This window comes from Anas acuta, chromosome 4 (genome assembly GCF_963932015.1).
Source record: "Anas acuta chromosome 4, bAnaAcu1.1, whole genome shotgun sequence".
Classification (NCBI taxonomy): Eukaryota; Metazoa; Chordata; class Aves; order Anseriformes; family Anatidae; genus Anas; species Anas acuta.
The window spans coordinates 9,754,874-9,772,407 of record NC_088982.1 but is presented as its reverse complement, the minus strand read 5'-3'; the positions used below and the strand labels follow the sequence as shown (position 1 = coordinate 9,772,407).

General features: G+C 43.4%; 1 protein-coding gene across 1 annotated transcript in view; it reads right to left on the bottom strand.

The window, feature by feature from the left end:
• The window catches only part of HGFAC (HGF activator), a 42,815-nt gene extending 28,140 nt beyond the window's left edge, over positions 1–14,675 (bottom strand). Inside the window, exons 1-4 of the mRNA XM_068679782.1 lie at positions 14,349–14,675; positions 12,767–12,821; positions 10,839–10,935; positions 4,903–4,976 (exon numbers count right to left, since the gene is read on the bottom strand). Of these exons, the coding sequence (XP_068535883.1) occupies positions 4,903–4,976; positions 10,839–10,935; positions 12,767–12,821; positions 14,349–14,414 (292 nt within the window). The 5' untranslated portion in view covers positions 14,415–14,675. The remainder of the gene's footprint in view (positions 1–4,902; positions 4,977–10,838; positions 10,936–12,766; positions 12,822–14,348) is intronic.
• Positions 14,676–17,534: the final 2,859 nt, after the last annotated feature.

Below are 17,534 nucleotides of genomic sequence, written 5' to 3'. Positions count from 1 at the left end.
CAGCCGGAACAAAGGGAAAAACTTTTGAAGCAAAACAAGGGCACGTCCAAATAAATCAGGCCAAATGAAATTGAGCTGGACCGGAGTAGTGTATCTGTTTGTATGGGAATTTTCTAAATCATGGGAAAATAGGTTGGAAGAGAAGAGGGTGCACCAGGACGACTCTCTCAGCCCTGTGATGGAAGCTCTACTTCCATCAAAACAAAAATTGTGAGTCTAGCTGGCCACCCAGAGCTCCTGATTCCAGATAGTATCCAGGACTGTATCTCCCCTGAAGTCAACCAACATCATATTTTACACCTGTGGAAGAGTTAGCCTAATATCTTGTCTGCATTTCAATCCTTTTTGTTAAAGCTAGTCCAACTCTACAAGAGCAGCTGTAGAGTTATTCAACCCAAGTGCTCCTTTGGTTAAAGTGTGGTCCTAAACATGGGAGGTAACGTATGAAGACACAGGCACACACATACAGAGCTGAGGTGAAGCATGAAAGAGCAGATCCTGAACTTGGCTATGGCAGTGTAAATGGGAAGGTTCCCCTGCACTTCTCAAAATATTTACTTCAGGACAGAGTGGTGTAATTGGTGTAAATACCAGCCTTGGGTGTATTCACTGGTAGTTTCACTCCAGGATAACATCAAGGGAAAGCAAGTAAAGGCAGTGATGATTCTCCTGTTCGTGCTGCTTGATAGTTATGAAATTTGTAGTGACGTAATGTTTCTTCAAAGGTAAATTCTGTATTTCCTATACCCATCAAGTCCAAACCATGAGTTGGTCTCCAGGCCATCTTCTGGTGCAGCAGTGCTCAGTACCCTCATTAAACTTGCAAAGAGCATTAACATCCCTTCCTTTCCTTCCTAGTCTAAGTCCTTCACTATATCACACCTACGCACTGCCAGACTTCCCCAGGGTATTCTGCATCCCTCCCCTCTTGTCCTGGAGCCCAGGACCAACTTCTACCTCTGAGAGATGCTCCTAAGCACACGGACAATTCACACCTCTCTGTAAGGAATCCTGCCCACCATTAACCAGGGAGTACCAAGTCCCTGCTTGTTCAGCCAATGTCTAAACCAACCCAGCCTTACCTCCCCACTCTCATGGGAAAAACACTCTGTTTGCTAGCAGTCACTTTGACTTCAGCTTCACCTCTCTGAGGCTCTGCTGAATGAGCAGCAGCCTTGTCTTGCCTTTCTAACCGTATCTGCCCACAAAAACTTTCTGTTTCTGCCACCCACCTTTCCCAGGGGCTGCTCTTCCTCACAGCCCTCCCTGCAGTGGTGCCTCTTCCTCCTGCCTGCACAGCCCACACAGCACTAGTTCTCTAGTTCTTCTTTCCATATCAGTCCAAACATCTCTTAAAAAAAGAACTTGGTGTCTGGCTGTCTGACATTTTTTTCCAAATCAGGGTTTTGGCCACTCGTCCAAGATTTCCAGACGTTCAGCAGCCTGAGCAGTAATATTAACAGGCTGCCCAAGATCTGGAGGTCCCATACATAAGGGCATTGTGCATGTATGCCTACATATTTGTATAAATCTGAGCCATGCATGCACAGCCTGGCCCATGTCCACGAAGGTGCTCACCTCGGGCGGATACTACACATGCTCTCCAAAGGATTTCCGGGGCAGGAAAGGCAGATCCTCTAGAAACCTGAACAAATATCTCCCAAAGGCAGTGATAAAGCTCCTGCTAATTTCAGGGGGTTTTGAACAAGCGCTCCAGGTGTTGTTTCTGTGAGCTCTGGCTCTGTACTGCACAGTGCTAACATCTCCCTCCAGCAGAGCCTTTATACCCAAGCTTAACTTCACCCTGCAGCTAAAGGCTTGTTGGTAAAACTTTCTCTGGAAGCTGGCAGAAGTATTTTTCTGGATCTATGCCTCAAATGCTTGCTTAACACTAACTTGCAAGCAGCTTCAATGGGTTTGAGCAGACTCCCCACATACACAGGGCGTTCTGGGCCTGGAGAGAGTCCATGCTTCAGTCTTTGATCTTTCCCATCCCAGTTTGCACACTTCTCACTAGTCAGTCAAGGATGTTTTCTCCCCCCAGAATTTCACTTTTAACTGCTTTTCAGGTGCCTATAAAGCAGCTGAGACTCCCCCAAAAGTGCGATTAGGTTAGATTAATGGGATTCTTTTCACAATAAAATGGTATACTTTCCATGTTTAGAAGATCAGCATTATTCAGTTTGACTCCTGCCCTCTTCCCAGTTATTTTCCCCAGCAAGTGAACTCCCCTCCCTTTGCTTGAAATACCCTTCAGCCATTTTGCCGCTCCTCCCTTTAGAACTCAACATAAACTTTTACTCTTTAACCTATGGCTGATGATCTGTTAAACCTTTTCCAAGTCCAAATACAGTGCCTGCTGCTTTAAAAAAAATGTATTAAATAAATACATATATACATAAATAAATAAAATAGAACTATGCTTATAAATAAGCATTTCAATACCTTTATATTTAATTTTACAAAATCCTTAACACTTCTAGGAATAAAGCATTTTCTTTGTAACAGCCAGCAGTGATCCCATCCCTCTCTTTCTTTTCATTTTCTCTCTTACACACATAACTCTTGTTTTCTGGAGAAGAACCAGTAATCAGGGCAAGCCCTTACTGGGGTTGTAGTATGCTGACAGCCCTCATCAAGAGGCAGGTTGGTGAGGTGCCTTTCTTTTTGCAAACCACCCTATAGAGAGTAACAGCTGAAAATTAGCTGGAGAGTCCCAAAAGGCTTGCTCACTTTGGAGAGAGCTGCTCATGGGGCTGCCAGGACCACAGTGATGGGCAGGGAGCAGGACAGAGGTGGCATGAGGAACCCCTGGAGGAGCAGTGGGGAGAGGGGAAAGATGGAGGGCTCCCCAGCAAATCCATCCTCCACTGGGGAATTCCCTTCTCTGGCCAAATGGACTATCTTGGGTCCCAAAAGGATGCAGGCCCTATAAGCCCTGTGTTTTTTTCTGCATAGGAGGAGCAGCAAGTGATGCTAGGGTGGTCTGGGACCCATTCACAGCAGTGAAGAAACAACACAACAGAAACTCTACCCCCAAGACTTCAAAGAGAAATGGAAAAGGGCTGAAAGATCTGTCCTGAGAAGAAATGGAGTGGTGAAATAAAAGCAGTAAGGATGGGGAAAGACAAGAGAGAGGCAGGAACCCTCCTTTTAAATTCACTTTAGGGCAGAACCCAGGGGCATTTCTCAGGTGCCGGAGAACCACTGGTGGGGCTGGACCTGAGTTGTGCCTGCCAGGATGCTCACTAACATGGAAATGCAAAGCATGGGGCTTGGCAAGCTGCTTCCTCAGTCACTGAAACAGCCTCCTGCCATCAGTCAGACACCACTGTGACACGGTTTCACTGGAGGATTAAAATAGTCATGAGTTACTGCTTCCAACACTTCACGCTCTGGGAGGACACCCATGAATAAGGAAGTGGAGCCTTCATGACCTGACTCTTGCAAGCACGAACTGTCTATAAAGTCTGTGTTCATGTCTGGCACACTTGCATTACAAAGGCATATGTACTGCTGCTTGTTTTGGGTTAGGCCATTTGTCTCTGATCTACTGTTGATCCGTTTTAAAGCCAGGCTGGAAAATAATTTAAAGTTGTTAAGTTTAAAATGATGATGTTGCACACTGCTTAATTTGAGACTCTCAGGATGATTCAGCCAGCACTGGCTTCTCAAGTGCTCTGGTAGATTGTAATATGTTTGACAATGAGTCTCCTGACAGGATGGAGAAATCCCTGCAAGGGGATGGCAGAAAATGTCCTTTGTTTAAAAGTGAGAAGGGAACATATAAGGTTGTCCAGCCAGATCCCACAGACTAAACAAGACACGTCACATCTGAAAGCGGTATCAAGGAGAACAGAGGAACATGATCAACATTTAGACACAGATCCAAAAATAGACACAGGGGCATCAAGTCTAATCAGTGCTACATGTGATTTTTCAACGCCGCCCTGTCACTGTACAAATTGAGGACTAGATGTGTATATTCCTTGCAAAATGAATGAGTTAGATGCCTCAAAACGAATGTCATATGCTGCCAAATGAGATCCCCAAGTAGCCGGCCCATGAAGCTGTGGAGACAGCCATGCTAGAGCCAGCCATCGAGGTAACGTTGAGGACAGGGATGCATGCTCCCCACAGGAATGCTTGGGACGTGGTGCTTTCACCCACTATGTCACTTAGGAGTGACTTATATAGAAAGGAGAGTTTGCCACAGATCTTGGCTTCTCGTTTTAGACAGACTTTCACAATGAGGTAATCATAGCACTTGAGTGGGGTGATCCACATGAAGCTGTAGCACTGCTTGGCTAAATAACCCTTTCATTCTCCCTCGGTTCTCCTGCAATGAAATATCTGTCCTCTTGTATTTTCTGAAGCAGCCCATAGCCCAAGAAAGACTGGTTTTGAAGGCCTACCCCTTACTCTGAGATCTTGAGGCAGGACAGCTGTAAAGCGATGGCTGTATGTTGTACACAGTGTGAAATGTTTCTGTACCTTCTAAAAAAATAATAATCAAAGAGACAGAAAATGTAGCTGATTAGATGAGGGAAAAACTAAAAGGCACCTCCAAAGTATAAGGGAGGAGAAGATGATCACCTCTGTGCTCAGCAGGAGCTCAGATTTCCATATTGGCTCTGCCATAATTTCTCTCCATGGCTTCGGGTTAGTCAACAGTGAATTAAAGACTCTGTGATATTCACAGCCTCGTGGTTATGAATATTCAATGGCTATGAATTTACAGCTATGGTTATGCAGTCACAGAGAGACCCCAGAAATGGTTAGTGTGAAGGCTTGTTCTGTGTATACCAAATAAAAGCTGCACAGAAGGCACTTTCCCTTCCTGCTGTAGATGGCAAAGTAGGAAGCAGGTAAATGGTGTGACCAGGCAATGGTTTGCCTTACCTGTCTGCTCTTTGGAGAACAACTTGCAGTACCCCCATTTCCTGTCGCGGTCGTAGTTATGTGTTGTTGAACACCTGGAAGGAATTAGAGATGCAGCTTAGAGCAGCTTCAAACAGCATGGATGTTGCACCAGGTGAAGCAAGAGGACCCCTCACAATCACAGAGAATGAAGGGCAAGCATGGGAAGCTGTTTCACCCTGGCTGTTGTTGGAGCAATCTGTGCACAGAATATTGGGAATTTTGGCTTTAAATAAAGATCTTACAGAGAAGAAGATACTTGTGAGGGTTCACAGGCTTAGGGCTACTACAGACCACTGTGCCTCTCAAAACATTGCTTCATTATAGCCAGGCACCTTCTTTTTGCTCTCAGTCCAGAAAGGCCAAGAATACATTTTTACATTGAAACTACATGGCCTTTGCTCTTTGGCAATATGTAAATTCATACTTTTTTCCTAGTCAGCATCTGTTTCATTCAAACTCTCTGAACACCAGAGGAAAATATATGCCTTTTAGTTGTTGTTGTTAAAGATGCTGTGCCCCATCTGTTTCAAATTAAATACAGACTAAGAATGAGATGTGGAAGCAGAACCTAAGATCCCCAATGAATCCTCCAGAAAAAGGAAAATAAAAAAAATCTGCTTTCTATTTCTAAGATTAGAAAACAAAAGACAGAAATAAAAACCAAAACCAAAGCCAATAAATTATGCCTCCTTTATTCATTACAGAACAAGCCAAACGGGACCCAACCCATTTCTGATGGCTGCCAGTTACCTTTAATAATCTGCAGAGGCAGAAGACTGTCCACATAGGGACTTTCTCATGGCTTGCAGCAGCAAACATATTTTACGCTCAGTTCCTTTAAAGTATTTCTAATTTTTAGTTTGCCTGACAAAATGAGGAAATAACTGACGTATGGGTGGTTTCCAAAGGCACGGATAAACCCTCTCCTTTCTGCAGAGCAGCACGTTGAATCCTGCACCCCACACTGCCTATGAGAACCCTACCAAGGCACCATCCGGGCAGACTTTGACGGCCATTTAGTCTGTGCACTTTTGCCCTTATCTGTCTGTTGCCTCCAAGACTCATAGCATTCTCACAAGCACTAAGTTAATATTCCCCTCTTGAAGAGGTAGACTTACTTATAGGTTTCCCCGAGGTTATGCAGGGAGTGTATGACTGAACCGAGCCTGAACCCCAGAGGTCCACGTCCTGTCCCAATATTCCATCTACCGAAACATCCTCCCTAACTGGACATGGCCCTAAGGGACACAGTTTAGGGACATGGTTTAGTGATAGGGCTCAGTAGGTCAGGTTAATGGTTGGACTTAATGAACTTGAAAGTCTTTTCCAACCTAAACCATCAAATGGTTCTATGGTTCTGTAATAAATATTAGCTGTACCATCTGTCACCACATAGGGAAATGTGCGGCTACAGGGCATTGGAAGAAATAGAGGTTTTCTTTATTTAATATGTCAGATAATCTGTTTTTATTTTTTGCATTTCCACTGTACTTTGAACACTCATGTTATCAAATTATCTTTCCACTCCAGGACCCTAGAAGCTGGGTCAAAATTTTATTGTAGAGCACATCTGTGTTTTTTAACTGCCCTACCTTTCTTCTTAACTAGATGCTATGTGGTATTTAAAATGCTTTGCTTCCTATGGAGATTCTGAATAGGCCACGCATGTTAAGTTAGTTGACCTCAATCATATAAGGTGCATAAAAAGAAAGGTGCTTAGTATTCTAATGCAAAATAACTCAGCACGTTCTTAAAGATGCTGCTTTCTCACATGCATTAAGGTCCCTGCAATTCTGCTGGGAGTTGATGAAAATTTCCCTGTGCTCTTTTGGTGGCAAGTGGATCATCATGCTCTCTTAAAGGATGGTCGACAGCACATGAAGATTGCAGTGAGTTAAGTGCTTCTCAGCAGTGTGTTACTGTTGGCAAAATGGCCTGAGACTTCACATTTCATTTGTGCCAGTAATGATGGGGAAGGAGAGTTTTCTGACTGACATAATTATTGATTTAGCAGAGTGGTGTTACACTGAGCAGCATGGGGGAGGCAAATGGAAAAAGGTTCCTCATACATCTAAAAGTAGAATTAACTGAGTATTTGTCATAAAGAATTGGAGCAAATTCCTGTCATTAGGGGAAAAAATTATACAAAAAGTAATACTCTCTGGACTCTGTCCAGCAGGTGTCATTTTAGAAGCAAATAGAGAGCTCAGTTTTTTTCTTCATAAAGGTTTGTTGTGTGTTTTGTTTGTTTTGTTGGTTTTTTTGTCGTAAGAGGTCCTGCCTTTGCTTCTTCCAGTGGCTTCCTGCAACCCACTGGTTCTCTCACCTAATGCTCTTCACAACCTGTCCCCTCATTCCTTATCATCCCACAATGACTACGAAGGTGTTGATCCTGCCCTGGGCTGCCAGGCTGCCTCCTCAGTGCCAGGCTTCCTACACATTCATATAAGCTTTTTATATTCTGCCACGTTTCTCTTACTGTTTGGGACAAGCTCTGCACATCCTCAAAGCTACCTCACTATTCTCCCTCCTTTCCTTTTTTCATATCTGTTATTCACTGGGAGGCTTTCCAAAAATGTGGTAACATTTTGGTCTTTCACAGGATGTTGCCTCCAGTTGTCAGACCAACCAATATCAGCTTATTTTTTCTTTGTGCTGGTTTTACTTATGCCTGCTCTCAAAATTTATGGGATAACAAGTGTCTTTACATCAGCCTGTCACATAAAATTGTTAATAAAAAAGTGAAAACTTAAATACACAGATATTGAATTACACCAGAATCAGTAGTACACTATTACTAGGGGTTGATTAAACCAACACTTTAACCTATGTGTGATAAACATGGAATGGAACTAGGAATGGACAGACAAAATGGTGGACCACAGAAGTGGCCTAACTGGTAGGTAGAACAAATGGAAGAAAGGCTATTTTATCCACTGGGAGCATTTTGGGAGCCTTAATAAAACCTTTTGGAGACCACACAAAGCACCGAGCTGGAGCCAGATAGGTGAAAGGAAACAGCTTCGTGGTCATGTCTGGTGCTATCACTCTGTTCAAGGCTTGGAGGTTCCCTCTGGCCTCCTTAGGCATTGTCCCAGCCATGAGAGATGGCCTGACTTTGCCAAACACCACCAAAGCAACCACCGCCAGCACCAGCAGAAACCAAAGCCTGATGATTGGTGTCTCCTGGCTCACCCTGCATATCCTTCTTCTTTTGTTGACTACCATAAACTCTCCAGCTTGAAATTCATTACCTTTTGTCTTCTGCCAGCTGGACAAAAAGCCCTCTTATGAGGGTTTGAGCCCCGAGATCTCAGGGGAGCTCATCCCACCACTGGCAAAAGGGACAGGGTTCAGCAGCAGCCCTGCAGCCACATGGTCTAATCAGTTCAGACCAGCCACATTTGCTCTCACAGGTGTCCCTGGCACTTGCACCCCCATTTTGTCCATCCCTACATTGTTTTGTGTTTCTGGAGGTGGGAATGAGCTTCATCTCCAGTTCCAGCTTTTTTTTTTTTTCTCCTCTAACACAAAAGGCGAATTTACATGACATCTTTAGTACCTGGTAAGAGAATGCTAAATAGGAATTTATCTGTGAAAACAGATTATAATTAAAGGGGAATGCAATACAGGATGCTGTTAAAGGAAGTTTGTTATTTGAATACTGCAATTATTTTGTCTTCTTTCCTGTGTTTTCGATAAATATTTATAAAGATACGATGTTGTTTGTTGCACTCAGAATTAAGCAGGGAGAGGTTACTGCAGTCAGAACTCTGACTTATGTTGAAATGTTTAATGCTAGAAATCATCAAGGTCATGTCTGATCTTCTTAACACTTTTAGCCCTTTTAATCAACATCTCAGCTTTCATAAGTGAGATATTCTGCATTGTATTAAGATAGACACTGCTCTTAAATGCTTTCTGAAGCAGGACTGTCTTTTTATTAAACCTAACATGACAGGTTAGCACATTATACCTGCTTCATAGGAAGTATAAGAATGCACGTAACAAAACTAAAGCCAGTGGAAGCAGGCTTTGGCTCACAGTCTAGCCTTGAGTCAAGCCTTAAGGTTTGACCTGAGGAGTAAAAACATGTACTCATTAAGTGCATACTCCAGAACTCTCTTGGTCTTGATCAAGCACAGAAAGCCAATTATTACAGAGAACCCTTGCAGACTAAGCAAAATATCTAAAAAGGAGCAATTTCTCCTGGTCTGGTCTCATTCCCAAAAGGCAGGTGGCTCCCAGCCTCCCACCATCTCCATCCTTGCTTGCAGCTCATGGACGGGCAGCAGCAGGAAAGAGCTAAGCCTTGTCCTCACCTGTCTGTCCCCTGGGACCAGTCCTTCACCATCAGCCCACGCGGGGCTGATGCCAGCACACACAAACATGCACAGAACACATTTCCCAACAGTTCCTCAGGGCTCTGTTCCTGGCATCTGTGTGCCCAAAGTCACACGCTGCATTGCTTTTATCTTATGAAAGAAGAGTAAACACTGGCCAGAAGGTCAACCATGGGGTTAAATGGCCTGTCAAAAACCAGCTCCAGCTGCCCTCCTCATCTACCCGCTTGTAAATGGCTTTTAAAAAAATAGGAAGCACAACTGCAAAGTGTCCAAGGTCAGCTCTAAAGTATGCTTTAACCTTGGATCCCATACATTCACAGGTTTTCCATTTCTGTAGCCTAACTGGCTAAAAACAAATACACAGAGTGTCACGTATTAACAAGACTCATCTTACACATTGCGTGAGATTAAGTGGGTCCAAAGGTCAAGCTCATTGTGGCTGCAGTCCATCAAGGACAGGTTTCACACTAGAAAATTATTCCAGTTCCCTTCCTTTATTTCTTGAATCCTTAAGGTGTTTCTTGTCTGGATTGTATCTTTGGATGCTGAGGACAATCAGATGTGCTCTCCTAACCTGAAGCTCTGTGTCCATTTGCAACACATTGTGTTGTTTGTATTATACTAGCCCTTGCACTTGAAACAGATGTGCCATCAGAAAGACAATAAAGATCCTAAAAAATAGTGCAGCATAAAACCTGCAAGTTCTGTCCCGCATGGGCCAGCAGTACACACTCCATAAAACATCTTCATCCTGAAAATGTGTATGTATGTGCCTTTCACATAGGTCATCTGTGCATATATTCTCATGTTACGGGTGCCCATATACTCCCTGCTTTGTTGCCTGTGGTTTCTGTTAATACACTCATTAGACAGGTTTGTCTGCAAGTTAGTCTTGTTTATTCAGTGCTTGCTGCAGTGGGGTTCCCACCTGACTGCCCTTAACCTTAAATGAATAATGAATACTAACAACTTCCATGTGTGAAAGAACAACCTTTGCTCAAAACTAGGAGACCTGGTCTTAAACATACTAGTAGAATAAATCTCTACTCAGGAGTAATGCACCATGCAAAAAGAGTCTGGTGCCAATCAGAATAGAAATTAGAGATACAAGGGAAAAAGCCAACTTCCCTCAAAAATCAGCTTGTCCCTGCTGCACCACAAGTACAGCCCACACAAATCAACCAATTTCTTAACAAAGTGTCACTTCTTACAGGTGGTCATATCTCTCCTTCGGCCTTCAGCAGAGGGTTGCTATCTGGTAGTGGCTCATTCTGTACCTGCTCTCCCCACTGATAGAATTGCAATTCCAATCTGAAGGCCAAAGAAAAAAAAAAAACATTTCTGCAGTTGTTGAGATTTATGTGGCTTTGAGGACCCCACAACTGGATTCATCCCCCTTTGTGCACAACTATGGGTCCAAGGACCATGAGTATCAGCAGTGGAACAGCACTGTCCTCAGTGGGCACAAGAATGAGCCCATGTTAGTTACTACAAAAATAAGATTAAAATACCAAAAGCATGACACTTTCATTTCAACATTGTCTTCATTTGTGAAGAACGTTAACTTACCATTTCTTTCGGGAAAATATATTTGATAAACAAGAGTGGTAAAGCCTTCCGCCATACCGGAAAGGAAATTTGCATAAATTTCCATCCTCTGTAAACACTGCAATACAAGAATAAAAACCTCATCATGCACTTGAACACCAGCCCACAGGTATATATACGTATTGTATGTTATTATGTGAAATTGTAAAGATAGATAACTTCAAGTTTTTCAGCTGTGCTTTGGATTCTCTGTCTTTGCAACTTCTAGTGCATAAGAACAGGCCAAAAATCCTACATAATGACTAAGTCAACAGAGAGTAATGGGCTACGTGGTAAAGATCACAGATCATTTCAAGCTCAAAATACATTACAATTTCTGGTACAGCAAATGCCAATTATATTCATTAATCACAATTATCATTTCTAATTATGGAGTATTGTAATAGCATATTAAATTGATTTCTGAAGTAGCATCCTTTCGGGCTACCTTTCACTTTGTAACATCTGTTTAAAACAATTGAGGCACCAGGCAGTACAAACTGAAATAGAAACAGCCAGGGGAAAGAAGGTTTTAAAGGTTGTGGGGAAAGGTTAGAGGGTGACGGATAATTCTGTATCCCTTTGGGATAAATGGAGATAAATCAATGGGACTGGTGTCTGAAAAGGGCAAGTTTTACATTTGCCAAGTCAGCGATAGTTTTGTAAGGATGGGTGGTGGGAGTCTAACAGAAAAAAAAATCCTTCAAGATGAGTGTTGAGAATGAAAGAGACTGAAGATAAAAAAAGACAATGGAAAACTGTCAGAGCTTATTTAACCATTAAACTAAAAGCAATCCATTCTGAGAACCAGGAGCATGAATGGGAAGCCAACAGCTGTTGTAGGTGAGAAATGGGGCGTACAACCAAGCCTGCAGCTCAGCATGTTTCCATTTCTTGGTGACGACGTGCAATCACTCCACGTCCTGAGCTTACCCTGCAGTTATGGCTGGGGTTCCTGCACACACTCTTGCAATATCTGTTAACCATTTCAAGCCCTGACATATCATCTCAAAGAGCTGCTGAGGCCAGTTGTTAGCACTATGGAAAAAAATAACCCAGCCTGGTGGTCCTAGCCCTTTTTGGCCAATTGGAATTACAGTCACCCCATCACTTCTGCATCACCACTGCAAAATAGCTTCCACAAGACCCTTTGCTATCACTTTTTGAAATGTGGTTTTCAAATTTATTTGAAAATTATCTAAACGAATTGAGCAAATGTTCAGATATTTACCTTAGCTGTCTGATAGTTCCTGTTATATGTAGCAAGGACAGTTGTGAAAAAACACATCCATCCAGAAGACATATTTTATCCCGTAGGTTGTTAAAGGCTGTTCTAAGCTATAAAGGCACCACTAATGGTCCGATTCATGTAATCCATAATGGCAAAAACACAGGGCAATAAAAGCTTTAAAACTGGAAGTCTGCAATGCCTGCACACAGCCAGGACATCTGATTTTTAAGGTGCCATCTAAATAAAGGCAGTGCAGCAAATTGCATGGTACTCAAACCCTCGTCTCACACAGAGATCAAGGGCTGTGGCAGAAATTGAACCCATACCTACAAAGAGTTCATGTACTTTAAAATGCAGGGCAGACACAGCTCTGATTAAAATAAAGGGAGTTGCACATCTACAGCCTGACCATGTTGTGAGAAAACATAAGTAACACCAGCTCAAAAAAATGAAAATCCCATCAGCACCTTCGCATTAATCCCCACCTGAAGGGAAATTATCTTAGATGCCTGAGCTAATCCCAAATTCACCTCTACGCAGACATTAATTCTGTCATAACCATTCCATAATCCTTATTCATGTTGAAACAAAGACAGGCTTACTACCGGCTTGCACAGCATGGATGCAGACAGGCAGATCGTTCTTACTGTCATGAAACCTATTGGATTTGACTTAGTACCTTGTGGGTGAGTGAACTCATGTTTTGAGCCTCTTCCTGCCCCAGATTTGTAGTGCTACAAAGAGAAAAAGAGAATGTGGATTGGAGAGAGAAATTCACTCTGGGAACCATCCTGTAGAGACAAACATGCTTTCCAAGGTGCCCTCAAACTGTGTTTCTCTCAGTTCTTCTGCAAAGATCTAATTATTTGCACCTGATTTTAGCTGGGGGTACAACCTGATGAACCAGGGTAAGTAAACACTGGCTAGTGAAAGGTCTCTGTTAAACCAGAACCCAGCACAGTACAAAAATTCTGAAGCCCTGCTCCATTATATCTTTCTACTGCCAAGAGACACATGCCCTGTTTCTCTGCAGAACACGTGCATTTTGGGGCCAACTGACAGTTATAAATAATATCTTTTTTTTTTTTAATTAAAAAAAATAAAAGCCAAAATTTTGATTTTTTCTTCCATTTAGCTGTATCACCCGGGACATTAGCTAAAAAAACAACCTCTGCTTTATCTGGGTTCACCAATCAGCAAGCAAAGATCACTAGGCTGAGCTGATTTGAAGCCACAGGAAATAATAAAAAAGGTAATAGACCTAAAATGCTGCTGCTACCAAAGCTGCTGACAGCTGAACCATAGAAAGATAAAAATATAATGAAAGCAGTCAAGGAAGCAGCACATCATGAACACAGAGCTGTGCAGAAAATGTAGTAAGCAAGCAGTAAAGCCAAGCTGTTGCTAAGATATATAGGTAGGCTTGAACAGTTCTGGGGAAGAAACAATTTTAGCACTCACCCTCTGTACTAATTCTGTCTGCACTGGGAAGTCCCTGGTGGCTTCAGCCAAGGCTGATCTTTGTCCCTGGCACTGTGAATGTCCCTCTCTGCTCCAATCTACAACGTCTACAGAAATACTTCTGCACTTCACTTGGACAGTCAGGATTATAGCATCAGTTAAGAACACCTGAGCTAGTTTTAATCTAGCTGGTGATAAAAGACTAACCGTAACACACACAAGTGTGGGTGAGAGCTATCAGCTAGGCCATGGTGGATGCCAGGCCACAGCAGGGCTCGAGCAAACTGGCAAAGTCAAGCTGGCATGGCCATGCAGTGCCACAACTGCCTTGCAGATATTCCCCAAAAAGGACACAAAATGTGTTTAAAACACTGACAGGCATGGCATGAAAACAGTAATAGGAGGAGATAGTTGCCATCAGGTTGTTTCCAGCTAGCAGCAAAGCCTGGTGGGGTAGCACTCTCCATGCTATTGCAGGTACCTGCTTGCACCAACACACTTCTGAGATGCGTTTTCAAAGTATTACAACTTCGGTAGTCCCTACTCCCCCTCACTCTTGCCCCTAGCAAGCACGCGTGTGAGCAATTGCTTTAAATGTATAGGGACAAGCCATCCTACAGGCCCCTGGTTAGTCAGCATTGCTGTGAGCCCTGATCTAACAAACCCCTTTCGTGTTTCACTCGAAGCACTCTTCCCTTCCGTCTGGCCAGCGGCATCACTCATTCAGCCCCTGGGCAACATCGTCCTGCCAGGCAGCACGTAGGAGATCAGCCACTCCAAAGCAGAGGAATCACACTTACCATCCTCAAACAGTCACCACTCAGAGCCAGAGCCAAGACAAGAGTGAAAGCAGCACAGGCTTTCATCTTCACTCTCCTCTCACAAAGGTTTTTCCTGGCAGAAGGAAGCTTCCAGGGCTGGGATGAAGCAGGAGGGTAAATCAGCAAGGAACTTTCGCAAGGCACTGTAATTTACTTGACTTTAGGGTATTTTAGTTTTCTAAGTAAGCAGAGCTCTTATCGTTAATCATTAATGTCTTTGTGGGTAGATGGGAACACCACGGAGTGAGATACTCTGCCTAAACCACAAGGAGCAAAGAGGTTACAAAGTGCCTGTCCCTGATAGACAACAGTATCCTCCCTTCCCTCCCCTGGGCTCATAAAGTAGCTAAGGACACCTCGAGAACAGCTGATCCAATGTTGCCTGTAACAGAAATCATTTAGCACCCAGACACTTCCCATCTTCCCTTCACAAGCTAATTAAAAGCACAGTATAGCAATAACAGGGAGCTCCCAACAAGCCCACTCAGGAAACGACATTGCATTGCAAAATATGGAACAGATCAATGCCAGTATCAGACAGAGGAATTACTCATTAACAGATGGTTACCTGCCCAGCTGTGACTTACAACAGCTCTGCAGAGCAACAAACTGAGAAAAGTAAAAGGAGAGAGAACACACAGCACTGACAAAACAGTCGGTGTACCAAAAATCTCCCTTCTGCAGCCACCTGAGCAAAACCATCTGTCTGGCAAGTGCTTGCCCACGATAGCTGCACAGAGGCTCTTCTAATGGGGATGCAGAGTATTGCTAAAACTGAGATTTCACCAGTGGAGGCTGTTCCAGCCCCACCTTGCCCCACAACCAAAATCCACAGGTTTGGCTGGTATAACTGTGCCTCTGCTGGAGGCTCTTGCCAGCCATCTGCTGTCAATCAGGGACCACACCTCTTCACACCCCACATCCACAGAGCCACAGCAGCAGAAGGAATAACATGGCCCTTGCTTAAGTTTTGCTCTACCCTTTGAAGTTTCACCAGCATAGCTATGGAAGTGGCATGACTTTTTGTTTTACCCCAACGCAACAATGGGATTAAGGCCCTGGGACTGAGAGGCACGATTTTTTCTGTGATGGTTTATCATGTTGGAGGGAATTTCCACTGGATGTGCTATCACACTGCTGTGTCTGTCATCACAGTAATAGCTCCTGTTAGTACAATTATGCAGATACAGAATTATAGACAAAACTTTCCTACTGTCAGTAAGGCTTCAAACAGCAGGAACCACATAAATTTTAAACTGTCTCCTTCAAAATTTAGCAAAGAGCAAACAAGCAGAAAAAGATTATGCCATTATGCATTGTTTGTTGCCTGAAGATTTGAAATTAAAAAAAAAAAAAAAAAGCTTTAGAGTGGACTCACAGAAGAGATCTGTCTAATTTTTCTTCTTTTTACAAATAGGAAATGAGAGGGCAGAGACAGTCTGGTCTGTCTGGAGACACCTAGCAAAGCTGGCACACAGGTTTCCACTTCCTACCCTCATTCTTGACTTAGGTCATTACACTTCAATCTAGTAATTCCTATCCAATGACCTGTAGACATCTCTTAGCATCTATGCTCCTAAAATTGTGGAGGGCTGGAGGGGGGACAGGGGAGCCATTGGTTGGTATTCCATCCAAAGTCCCCAAAAGCTCTGCAGAAAGAGAGAAGAGGGAGGACTGGACAGCAAGAGAAGGAGGAAGATGCTTCTTTAACACTCAAAATCTCCTTCCATCCTTTTCCAGAATAAAAACCATCCACTTCTGGGACCAAAAGCATTTCAGTGGTGACCAAGACAGGTTGTAGGAAAGCTTTTTCATACATCTAAAAGGAAGAAAGTAGAAAAAGAAATTATTTGTCCCCCTTCAGTGTGTCTGCTCCTGGTTGCTGTTTGGTGGCACTGAACTACAAGCAAGAATTGCAGAACATCTTTCTGGGGAGTCACAACTCTTAGCTTTTGGCTGAAACTGGTTCCTTAATAAAAGGAAAAGGAAGAATCAACACCAGGGATGTTGCAGGCAGAAAGCAAAAGAAGACATCAAAGCAAGCAGTTGCCATGGCTGCTTCCAGGAGCCGCCCAAGGAGCATCACCATGTAATGGGAATCACCTCTGAGCTCTGAATCACCCAACAGTGATTTCAGGGTTCAGACAGATATGAACCACCAAAAAAACCCAACTGCTATAGGAACACTGCCTGCATTGATTCAGCAGAGAGGTGTCTGAGCAGATCTTACTGCCAGAGAGAAAAAAATTTTTAAATTACATTAAGTGATTAGTGACCCTACGGGTTATTTATAACCATGAGAAAGTCTGCCTGCCTTTGTCAGGCTTTTTCTAGAATCTGTAAAAAAAAAAAATAAATAAATAAAAACTTTTTTTTTTTAAAAAAGGAAGAAATACTTAATTGGCAAGAAACTACTCAGAAAACTGGAGAAACTGGAGATTTAATTTTGGTATTCAATTCTTAGAAACCTCACAGGGTACTGGGAACTTGGGACTTCGTGAGAATGAAGAACAAGGGAGGCTGCAGATATTTGTGTCTTCCCATCTGAAGCTTTTGTCATGAGCAGCACAAGTTTGCATACAGGGACAGTGTGGGAACAGATTGGGTAAAGAGAGCTGAGACACAAGAACACTCATAGACCTTTACACAGTGCTGGGTGAGCTGGGAAAGACCCCGAAGGCACCAAGGAGAGAAGACAACCCTTCCTAGCACATGTTCGTGCCTAACTCTAACTCTCTCCTTTAGAGAATCCAGCTGCACAGAGCTTCCAGCATGAAAATAACAGAAATGGGTACAAAATCAGCAGCACGGGGCTTAGGACTCTCCAGCAAGTGCAGCCTTTTTTATTTACTCATGTACATTGGTGCCGCAACCCCGGGTGCTCAGGCAGTTTACGGGAATTGCAGCGTGACCTCGGGACTCGACTAAGCAGAGATGGAGGCAGAGCACCACACGATGACCCACGGGTCAGGCAGATCAGCCCACTGAGCTGCTCTCCTCTGCCTTCTCGAACCGCTTTGCCTGTGACTCATCATTTCCAGCATACTGCAAGAAACTTTCCCTAATGGGAGAAAACCGTTGTGTATGGACGGAGAAGATATCATAACATCAACAAGAGAAGCAGTGATATGGAAACAGTCCCTGTCACACTCAGGATAAAGTCCC